This window comes from Leptosomus discolor, chromosome 19, assembly GCF_034619465.1.
Source record: "Leptosomus discolor isolate bLepDis1 chromosome 19, bLepDis1.hap2, whole genome shotgun sequence".
NCBI classification, from domain to species: domain Eukaryota; kingdom Metazoa; phylum Chordata; class Aves; order Leptosomiformes; family Leptosomidae; genus Leptosomus; species Leptosomus discolor.
In genome coordinates this window covers 3,196,287-3,207,300 of record NC_141409.1, presented here as the reverse complement: position 1 = coordinate 3,207,300, position 11,014 = coordinate 3,196,287, and the positions used below count along the sequence as shown (strand labels likewise).

The 11,014-nt window shown below is 55.2% G+C and overlaps 1 protein-coding gene across 1 annotated transcript in view; it reads left to right on the top strand.

Annotated features, from left to right (window-relative positions):
• The first annotated feature begins 3,085 nt into the window (after window positions 1-3,085).
• Window positions 3,086-11,014, top strand: part of RGS3 (regulator of G protein signaling 3) — an 87,805-nt gene continuing 79,876 nt past the window's right edge. The window contains exons 1-2 of the mRNA XM_086475849.1: window positions 3,086-3,124; window positions 7,925-8,078. Coding sequence (XP_086331975.1) covers window positions 3,086-3,124; window positions 7,925-8,078 — 193 coding nt within the window. The remainder of the gene's footprint in view (window positions 3,125-7,924; window positions 8,079-11,014) is intronic.

Here is an 11,014-nt window from a genome sequence, read left to right as displayed (position 1 = left end):
GCTAGCTTCAAGTGGTTCATTTTCCTGAGATCGCTGCTTCTAAGCAGGGTCACTGTTCAGACAGTGGAAAGCTGGTTGTAAGTTGGTCCCAAATAAACATTAAAAGTATCGAAAGCCTGAACTGAAGCCGTGTCAGAGCGAGTAGCACATGCAGAGGTTAACAGCTGCTCCAGAGTGCTGGTTCCCAGCTCTGTGCACAAGGCAGCAGCGTCTGAGAGTGGAGACTCAGCATCGCCAACCCAGAGGCCAGGTAGCCCCAACGTCTGCACAAGGGTTTCTGACTGGCAGCAGCTGCCCCAGCGACCCGTGGGACTCAGTCATCCTTGTCCAGGGTTGCTGTACCTCACCACTTGCTGTTGAAGCGTTGCAGTACTTCCACTGTGTTTATTTTTTTGCGTGTGTTTGTGGTCAATCTAGGTGGTCTTCTTGATCAGATGTAATGGGTTGCTGCAGAAGGAGAACTGGATGCTGAGATTCCATGTCCTCTAAGAGACCTGGAATGTCTCACGGTGCTCCTCTTGGCTAGTGTGATCGGGGGTTCGGAATGCAAGGGGAAGAATGGTGCTGTGAGTACATGTGGTGCTGTCATTAGCTGTGCTTTTATTCAGGTTAAAGCCTGTAAGCTCAGGAGGTGTTAAACCCCCAGCTGTGAAAGCCCCACTGCCTTAAAGAAATGCAAAGCTGTGGACAAAGCCTTGGTGTGGTAAGGTTGTGAGGCGTTTGTGTAGTGTTCCCGCATTAGGTGTGTGCCCAGCCTGCTGTTACTCGACAGGCTAGAAATGGCAACAGGAAAAAAGGAAAAAAAAGAAGAAAAAAAATAGTTTATTGTGACCCATCGGTGCTGTGGGGTCAGTGTCTCCTCTCAGCCTTGAGCGTGAGTGAGCCTGTGCCATGTCCCTGAGGGTCACCCACGGGCTGCTCTGAGCGCCAGTCCCCTCTGGAGCTGCTGTTTCCTCGCTATAAAGGGTGGCGGTGGGAGGCTCTGCCAGCCCCTGGAGGAGATATTTTGTACAGGAGGTTTCTGGAGTGATGAGGGAGCATGGCTGTGCTTCGAAGGGATCCCTTCCCATTAACCTAGGATGTCTCCCTTCCTGGCCACAGGGCAGGCGAGGGAAGCAGCCAGGCAGTTTCTGCAGTCTGAGAGTCTCCAGGACAGGTGAAAACGTTTGAGAACTGGAAAACCCCAGAGCCTCTCCCACCTGTTTCTCTGCCGTGTACTGTCTCATGGAGAGGAGCTGATTTATGGAGTAGCTCTAATACAAACCACAGCCTGGTTATAGCTGCCTTAATCTGAACAGTTTCATCCACAGTATAGCCTTAGCAATAGAAAGGGGTGAGGGGCAAGATGAAGCTTTTTCAGAGTTCAGCAAGCTTGGCCCTGCCCAAAGACAGGCACAGGAATAAGCAGTTGTGCACACAGGCTGTTCTGTGCTCTGCATTCCTTGTGAGTAGCCGGGGAGGTTTGTAACAGCTCCTGCTCGTGGAATTTGTTACAGATCCTTTGCCTGCCCTAGAAGTACTTGCTGTGCTTCAAGCCACAGGCATCCTGAGTTCTCACGGCAATGCCTCACCAGTGCAGAGGCTGCAAATTGCTGTGGGTTAATCCCTTTGCGTGTTCAGACTGTTCATTTTTTGAGGAAGGGGCAGAGAGAGAGATTTAGAAAAGGGATTAGCCAAAGAAGTTTGTTACCCAAAGCTATGGGTGAAAAATGCCAAACATGTCAAGTCCTGCAAAGAGGCAAAGACAAGGTTCTTGTCAAACTCTGAACATCACAGGCTCTTGTACCTCAGCAAGCAGCAGCACTGAACTGAGTGCTGTGTTGGGACCCTGTCCTGGCTGTGGGTGACGCCGCAGAAGGGGATGGATGGCTTTGTGCAGAAGCAGCTCACGAGGCGTTTGCTAACGTTGGGTCAATGCCAGCTTAACCCCGAGCGTGGCGTTCACTCCCTGCTGGGAGGTGCAATTTTGCAGGAGTGTGGAGTCCCAAGTGCCTTGAAAGGCTGCCTGTGGCGTGAGCAGATGGAGCTGCAGCTTGGCAAAGGCAGCAGCAAAGACCGTGCTGCGGCGTGGTGTGGGTGTTGCTGCGGGTGCTGCAGCCGGCTCACAGATTGGGGCTCCCACAGCACGTGCAGACCCTGGGATGTGAGCAGAGAGGGTGCGGTGTTTCTAAAGATACCCTTGCAGCAGGGGAAACCTTTCTTGGGTCCCGGATTGGAAAGGATTTAGTAATCAGCCAGGCTGCATCGCTGTTGGGTTCCTCTGGCGTTTGTCAGGTGCTTGCTGCAGAGGTGGTGCTGGGGACCGGAGCAGCCCAGCTGTGCCCTGTGCTCGACCCTTGCTGTAGGCCCTGGGGGAGAGGGGGCTGCAGCAGTCCCAGCACTGGGAAAGTGCTGAGGTTTGTGTGTCTGCCCTGTACGGTAGACTTTGCTAATCCCAGAAATCTGCCCTCAGGATTGCCTAGAAATAGCCCAAACCCTTTCTGTTCCAATCCTCTTACCATCTGGGAAGCCAGGTAATTTTTTCCAGTCTGATTTGGTTTCTTTAGTTTCAAAGCCAGCCTCAACCTTGTGGGTTTTCTGTGTGCGTATGTTACCCTTTTGCCTGGAATAACTGTCTGAGCATGTGTTTGGATTTGAATATCCAGCCAAAGGCAGATCCTAGTGCTGGCAAACTGAAATTTGCAATGGAGAACTGTGTTAAATTTTAAAAGAAAGTCATTAATTCCCAAGCCAACCAGCTGAATGTGCAGTTTGCTGGAGACTCTAATAGAAACACAGGTTAAGGTCAGCCCCCAGGGGTTTGAATGTTAAGAGGGAAGTTAGAAAGAGTTGGTACATTGCTGTTGGGAACCAGTAAAGGGACCGTTGCATGTGCCACCACCACCATCTCTTCCCAGCATGCAATTTAATTTGTAACTTCTTAGTACTGGAGCTCTGCTCTCTGGGGATGTTTATATACTGTTCCCCCCCCCGTCCTTTACAGTGACGCCAAGGTCAAAGGCTCGTGGCTGCTGAATTGCAGCTGGAGCGCGGGACGCTGGTGCTTGAACACTGCTGGAGACAGGGACCGTCCCGCGCGGGAGCCATGGAGCAGCTGGGAGAGCCAGGGCTCACACGTGAGTGCTCGGATGATTTCTCCGCTTGGTTTGCAGTGCTGCTTTGCCTCCTGCGTGAAGGATGGATTATGGCTGTGCAGGTGCCTGGTTGTCACCACTTGACTACATCCTGGCACTTGGAGGAGATGAGGGACTGTATCTCCCACGTGCCCTTTGTGGGGTGTTGGAGATGCCCAGCTCCTCGTGGGATCGAGTTTGATCTCAGGGCTCTCTGCTAGCACCTTGTGCTGCAGGATGGAGCAGACTGGAATCTGCTGGGTTTGAGAGTTAGGAGTGAATTTTGCAGATGGTAAGCTCCAGGCCCTCTGGGAGGAGGGTGTGGGGGACCCCCATGGCCTTGGAGTTCCAGAGTCCCACAGAGAATCTTCTTTACCTTTGCTATTATTTTTTTTTTTATTTTGAAAAACTCTGTCTCATGGGATTCTTTCACCTAAACCTGTGAGTCTGCCTGCTTTAGCTAGCGAGGCAGTGCATTTTGTTGCTGTCCTGTTTGTCTTTCTATTTGCCTCTCAAAAGCATTTTGCAATAAAGACATGGAGCGGGGAGGCTTTGTGTGAGCCTGGGGAGCTGCTAGGAGACAGGGTGGTGTGTAAAACACCTCTCACCACCTGCTGCATGTGCCGGGGAGCTGCAGACTCGGCAGTGCTGGAGAGGAACAACACAAGCCGTAGTCTCGATGCTGTTGTGGGGATGTGTGGTGAAGGAGACAAGGACGTGGCAAGGCTGGGCTGGTACACGCTCTGCTGCATTAACAGAGGTTCGGGATACCTGGGACTGCAGAGTGGATTGTCTGCTTGTTCCCTCAGTAGAGCTGCTTGGTGTGGCGAGTCCTGTGGGTTGAGATGTGCTGTGCTGGTCGTTGATAGCTGGGGATGCTGTGCAGTGAAACAGGCAGTCCCAGACTGTTTTGTGGGTTTTTTTTTTCAGGGGCAAGTAAATTTGCTGGGATAAAGCTTTAATTTTGATGGGTGGCAGATGGAGGCTACTGGGAATGTCAGCAAATGGATTCAGCTGAACAAATGAGGGGAAAAGTTTTTGGTAAGCCTGAAGGGAGGAGCATCTTGAAGTGCCTTAGAAATTACCCTGTATTGCTGAGCGGTGCTCATCCCGCCTGTGTGCTGGTTCCTGATTGTCCAGGACAGTGCTTTGACACCATTTACCTGTGTCTGTGGTGCTCAGCCATCACCAGGGCTTCTGGGGGATGTGGTGAGGGACAGACAGATGTTGAGGACAGTGGCAGGGTCCTTCTTCAGCCCTCCTGTCCAGGAGGTGACAGCAGTGCTGGCTGTGACCCCATGCAGTCCAGGGCCTCTCTTCTGGGGACCTCCATCTGCGATCTTGCTGTTAGAGGCAGCCATAAGAGAGGGGGTTTGAGCCACTGTGTGGTTTCTCTGCAGACCCCAGGGCTGGGATGATGACACTCCCTGTGGGGAGGAAGGGTGAGCTCTTGTAATACTCTGTAATATAAATACATGTGACTCAGTTCCTCTCCCAGGTTCGTTGCCAGTGTTGCCTGTGAGGACAGGGGATGAAGGTGAGGATGGGATGAAGGAGTCCATCCCCTCCCCAGCTCTGTGTCCAGGGCTTCCTTCCATGTCAGCAGATGTGGCTGGGATGTGGTAGAGGATGTGACACCTCCAGTTTCAGCTCCTTACGATTTGGATGAGCTCTGATGTTGGTGAGCTCTGCTGGAGCTGAAGGCTTCACTGCTGGGGAAAGCCAGACCTGCTCTGCTGGCTGTACCCATGTCTACAAGGAGGGCACAGAGCAGCCCAGGGGGACGTGTTCCTAAATGCTGCGGTGCAAAAACCTCCTTGGGCAACTGGGACAGGGAACTGCAGGGTGTTGTGGCACGGGCTGTGTGCTTGGCTAGGTTGTGTCTTTGCTGGAGAGCCTGGTGGTGGTGCAGGGAGGTACTCCTGGCTGCTGGCAAAGGACCCATTTTCCCTCTGGGGCTCTGTGTTCCCCTCCTTGTGTTTCTGGGTTGACTATGTTAATCCCTACTTCACACAAAGCAGCTGTGCCATCTGTATGTGGGAAGCCAGGTACTTGTTATGGGCAGAGATGCTTTTCTCACAGAGCCCCAAGAGCTGGAGCAGCCTTTTTCCCTCCTGTGTCCACCATGCTCCACCAGACCTCACCCTGAGCTTGCTGCATCCAGTGTCTGTTGGAGAGGCAGGAGCCAACAGCACTGGTTTCTCCAGCTGCCCGTGGGTTACTGGGTCCTGAAGGATTCAGGAGCTCTGGAGGCTGCTAGGGTAGCACTGGGAGCTATGGGACCACTGGGCAGCCAAAAGAGGCCCAGGCTTGCAGGGTCTTGACCAGTGTCACCAGGCTGCATCTTCTGCTCGCCTCCCACGCCTCTGACATTGTCAGCCGTGCTGGGAGACAGGGATCCATCTTTCCCCTGTACTCAAATCCAGCAGTATTGTGAGAAAAGACAGAAGTGGTGGAGCTGCTGAGAAACGAGAGATGGTGGGAGCTCCTGGTGCTCTGGCTCTGCCTGTCCCACAGGGTGTTTCTACTTGTCAAACTGTCCTGCACTGCTTGTGCATCCTCTGCATTTTGATTAGGGCAATGATGCCGCTACGGTTGCCGAGCAGCAATCAAAGAATAAATCACGTCTTTGTTAAGGGCCCCCTCTTTACCCTTCCCTGAACTCTGTATCCCTGTGGCTGGAGACGGCAGGAGGTGATGGGGGGAAGAGCTGGAGCCCGCTGAGCTCCCAGGCATCGCTGCCAAAAGGCTGAGCAGCAGAAGGGCTGTGCCAACAGCTCTCACCCACGGTTGTCCTGGTGCCTCTTCCCTGGCCTGTGCTGTTCCCTGGGTGCAGGAGGCTCCAGCAACACAGTGTCCATGGGTGATGGATCTGGGTCCTTTGCTGAGCTCGAAGGCAACTCTTGCAGCCCGAGTGGACTCAGCTCTGGGCCTTTTTTTGCTCCAGTGATCACTGAGCTGCATATCATCCAGCTCACGTTCCAGCTCGTGCCTTGCTGCCGTGCTGTATGGAGAAGGGATGAGGAGGCACTTGGCAACATTTCACCACGGAGCAGGAGCTTTGCGTAGGAGCTGCCAGCAGAAAGTCTTGTTAGGCCTTCACAGGCTCTAAGTATCTTAGGAGGCAAGTAAAACAGCGAGTGGCATTAGCTGGCTGCTTGGCTGGGCGCCTTCTCAAGGCCCCTGCGGGTTGCCAGGGCCAGGGCTGAGCACTGCGGGGGGCAGGCAGCCCAAACAGATCTGCGCTCTTTGTCTGGAGGCCTCGGGAGGCTGCCGGGCCATTATTTGTCTCTCCCCTGGTGCCCAAATAGGCTGTGATTTATGGCGGCGGTACAATAGGTGTCTGTTGGCAGTGATGGATTGAGCTGTCTGGAGAGCATCCCTCCTTCCTTCCCTCCCTTGCTCACTCTGTGTCCCTTCTGTTGCTTTTCTTGCAGTTTCAGGCAGTTTTGCCAGTGTAAATTCAGCTGAACCAAGCCAGTGCCCCTGCTAGAGAATAAACCAGACTTTGGGGGAAAAGGCAGCTTTTCTAGTGAGCAAACAGCCTTTCCAAGCTGCCTGCCTCTCTGCAGCAGGACCCTTTGGCTAGGGGCTGTGGAGTTGGAGCTGGAGGGAATGTTTTGGGGTACCTGAAGGCATTGGGCAGTGCGTGCTACGTGCTGTACGTCCTGGTACACACTGCCATGTCGTGGGGCCGAGTGGCATATCCTGGCTCTGGAGGGCTCAATTTTGCATCAAAATCACAGGTCAGGCTCTTTTGCTTTTATGGATGGGGTGTGTGTGTGGCATGGCTCCATCGTGGGACGAGGGACGCAGCTCTGTCCCGCTGCCCCTCGTGGGGGAATTAATCTGTGACTCCGCACCTCGGGCTGTGTTTGCATTGGGTCTGCATAAGGGCCACAGAAGACGCTTGTGCTGCACTAATCCTGCACTGCTCATCTCTGTGCAAGAGGCCTGGACAGATTCTGATCCTAAAAAGAGCTACTGGGCCATGCTGGTGCCTCTGCTCTGTGCTGTGGCTGGGAGATCTCTCCATCAGGGCTCCCATTTCTGGGCCAGTGCACTTTTGTCTCTATCATCGTGGCATCCCGTGGCAGGTTCCCGGGTAGTGGCTTGGTGGCTGTGAGCGAGGAGGGGCAGACTCGGGCTGGTGTGCCATCTGGAGGGTGCTGGCTACAAGGAAACCAGCAATTCCTCCTTGTGTGGAGCCTCCCTGGTGGTCTGAGCTTGAGCGCATCAGCAGGTTGTGGGCTGGGAGCTGAATCTGAGCCGGAGCCTTGCAAGCCTGTCCTGAACACCCAGCAGTGGCAGGGCAGCATCTCTAGTGTCCTGGAGATCTGCTTATGGACTAACGAAGCCCTGACGGGACTGGTTGTCTGTTTTAAACACAATAAAACATAACAGAGCCCCTGGGATGCACGTGGCCTGTAAAGGGCCATGGCCAAGGCTGCAGCTGAGATGTGGTTCCAGGGGTGACTCCCAGAGAACATGGGTCCGTGTTCTGCTGTGACGCTGGATCTAGTGACTCGCCATCGCTCCTTCCCTTTCTGCACACAGGCAGGGCTGGGCAGTGGGGTGATGGTGTGGGACAGATGTGCCACGCTGCCAGCATGTGCCACTTGTGGGCAGAGCTGGCCAGGGGAAACTCAATGCAGGGGACCTGGCAGTGTGGTATGCTGGGCAAAGCTGGGGCAAGGTGGAGACATGCGCTTGTGGCAGATAAAACCAAGGGTACTGCAGAGCCTGTGATGTCCCCTGTGTCCCAGCTCCCTGTCCTGCCATGCCCTGTTCTCTTCTCCTCTTTTTCTCTGTCAGGGACAGGGCAGAGTCCCCCGTTGCTGGAGTTGGAGCATCTGCCAGCCCCGATGAAGGGGCAATGTGAGGCTGTAGGATCCTCCCTGCAGAAGCAGAGGGGACCATCGGGGAGCAGGAGGAAGATCAGCCATGCACAAGTGAAGGGGAAAGGTAAGCGATGCGGGGGCGGGGGGAGAGGGGTTGTGGGCTCAGCCCTGGCCAGGAGTGGGTGGAGGGGTGACCGTGGGGAGGAGTGGCAGGGGTGTGGTCCTGTACCCTGCTCTCTCCAGGAGATCTTGTCTTTTCCTGTCCCAGAGAGGTCAATGTATTCAGTGTGACTTCAGCTGGACGGAGGCTGGGAAGTGGAGGTGCCAGCACAGCACAGCACAGCGCTGACAGCAGCCGTCCACGCTGGCGGCATGTCTGCTCAGAGCCTGTGCTGGGCTGCACCCTTGTCTCTCCCGACCTTCACTTGTCAGGGCTGAGCTCTCCTGTTGCCCACCTCTGCCTGGGCCCAGGGCAGCAGGACCTGTGAATCGGCTGCTCTCACCCAGGAAGCCCCTACAGGGCTGATCCGGGCTCACCGCAGCCTGCCCCCCGCCCCCAGCAGTGCCACCAGGAACCATGGGGTGGTGTGGGAGCAGGTCCGCTCTGCTGGAAATCAGTCCTGCATGGGGTCCTGCACTGTGGGAAGCAGGGCTGCATGGATCTGTGGGTGGGAAGCAGAGAGTTCTGGGACAGCCCAGCCTTTTGGGAGGTGTGGGGTTTTTTTTCAGAGAAACAAAACATCATTTCTCCACGCTCTCGGGAGCTTGCGCTTAGCTCTGAGTGCCTCCTGGTAAGCTGTGGCGCAGCATCTGGAGCTGATGGGTGCCTCGCCAGCTCCCGGGTGATGGAAAGGGCTGCTTTGGGGTCTTGCAGAGTGACTTCATGAGCATGGGGGGCTGGGTGCCTCTTTCCTTATCCTGTGAGACCCGTGCCCTGCCATCCCTTCCTTTCTTGGCTCACCCCCACAGACCAATTCTCCTACATCCTTTCCTTGCCTGCAGTAATTTCCCCAAAGTGCTGTGAATGCTGCTGTCTGGTGTTGCTCTGGTGGGACAGTTTCCCAAACAGCTGAGCACGTGCTAGCAAACTCGATAGCACTGACAGTCATGGGGATTACTTACAGCCTGGCACACTGCAGAGGAGAGGAAACGTTGCAAGGTTTTCCCCTTTTCCCCGGAGCTCATTCCCAGTGCATCAGCAGGGTGGCTGTGGGACGGTGCTGGCGTGGGTCTGGGGTCTGCAGGGGAGGGCAGAGTGCTGCCGGCATCCTTGCACGTGGCTGCAGCGCAGGGCTCGGGCCTGTTTGCTCAGGCAGGTGTGGTTCCCGTTCAAATCCGCGGAGCCAATGGGAGTCGCGCTGTTCAAACGTGCAGCGGTTGGACTCGTGTCCCATGGAAACCCGCTGCACGGCTGCCTGTCACTCCCGGCTTAAACGGCTGCTTAGCTTCCCCGGGCTCGGCAGAGAAGGCTCCAATTACTGGCTAATTAGAAGTGTCCTGCCATGGAGCCCAGCAATGTCCACAGAGTCTCACTCTGCACCCGCCAGGCTGACCCCCTGGGAGCTTCTTTCTACCTCACCACCTTCGGTAAGCGTTGAGCCTGCAGCTCCAGGGAGCAGGGGGTACATGGGGTGCCCAGGGGATGTGGCCATGGCCCTGGCTGGTGCAGTATGGAGAAGCACAGCAGTTCATGGCCAAAGCCTGGTGGGGTAGGAACGGGCTGGAGAGCTGCTGCCCAAAGGCATTAACACTAAGCGGCCCCCTGCTTGCTTCTGCCTCTGAGCTGGGGTAATACGAGGCTCCATTGAGCGGGGGAGCGCCCTGAAACCAAGCTGCAGGCACTGAGGCGTGCTGGAGCAGTCAGTCAGATGCGAATACACCAGTCGTTTTGCCTCCTGGGTGGGCACGAGCTGGGATTGCTGGGTAGGGCTGGCTGAAGCTGTGGCTCCTCTTAGGGCAGAGCCACAGTTTCCTCCTCTGCTCCCTGTGGAGCTGCCTTGGTTTTGCTGCATGGGCTTGAAGAAGCCCAAGGGCACTAGTGGCTCTGTGCGCTGGAGCCGGCCCAGCGGTGGCTGGGCTACGAGCCCTGTATACCCACCCTGCGAGCAGGTCAATTTGGTAGCAAATGTCATGGCTGTTGCTTGTGGTGTGTGAGGGCTTGTCAGCAGCTGTCTGATGTGGAGGGAAGCTGAGCACCCTTCCAGGGTGCCGCTTTTTAAGCACCAATTTCCTCTCAAAGCTGCTGCTTGTTTTAGCGAGCAGGGCAGGCAGTTGTGCAATGTGCTGTCAAAGAGGCTGCAGGGGAGCAGAGGGGGTTACGTGAGTGCCGCAGGGTGTCCCTTCCCTGGGCCGCCAGGGATGCTGCTCCTTCCCCCTTTTGGCTTGTAAGCGCCAAACTGCTGAGGACAGCCTGGAAGCTGAAATCCTGCTGTCTTTGTCGGTAGGACGTATGTATGCCAAATAATGAGGGTTTTGTGGTGTCTGCTGGCTCTGTAACCAAGCCTGGGCCAAACATCATCTCTGCAACCGCAGTTCCCTTCAGGGGCTGACCATCGCTGGTGAGACATGGTGTTGTGTTCTCTGAGCAAGACAGCAGCGGCAGGACAGGGCCAGCACTACCCTCTCCATGTTAGTGACCAAGGAGAGGGTCTTCAAAAGGGCTGGTGCCAGGGCCCGAGGCTGTAGATGGTGCTCTCAGGGTGCTCTGCCTGGTGCCCATGGGGACCTCCTGCCCAGGCACTTATCTGACACAGCTTTCCTCTGGTAAGGATCCACCCTGGTGTGTGAATAGATGGTTCTTGGCTGTCCCAGCCAGTGCAAAGCCTGCATTTTTCCTACAATAAACCAAAAAAGTTCTGAAGGAGCAGAACCTCCAATTTTCTATTTGTCAGAGATCATCAGTAAGGAACAGCTTTTCCTGGTCTGCTCCCAAAGGACAACATTCACGTGTCCCCTCCCTTAGCCTGGCAAACTTCTCTCGTGGGTGGGAACCTGTTTGATTACCATCTTGTTCTTGTTCATAGTTGGTTTTCCCCTGTTCTCCTTGTGCCAGCTTTGTTC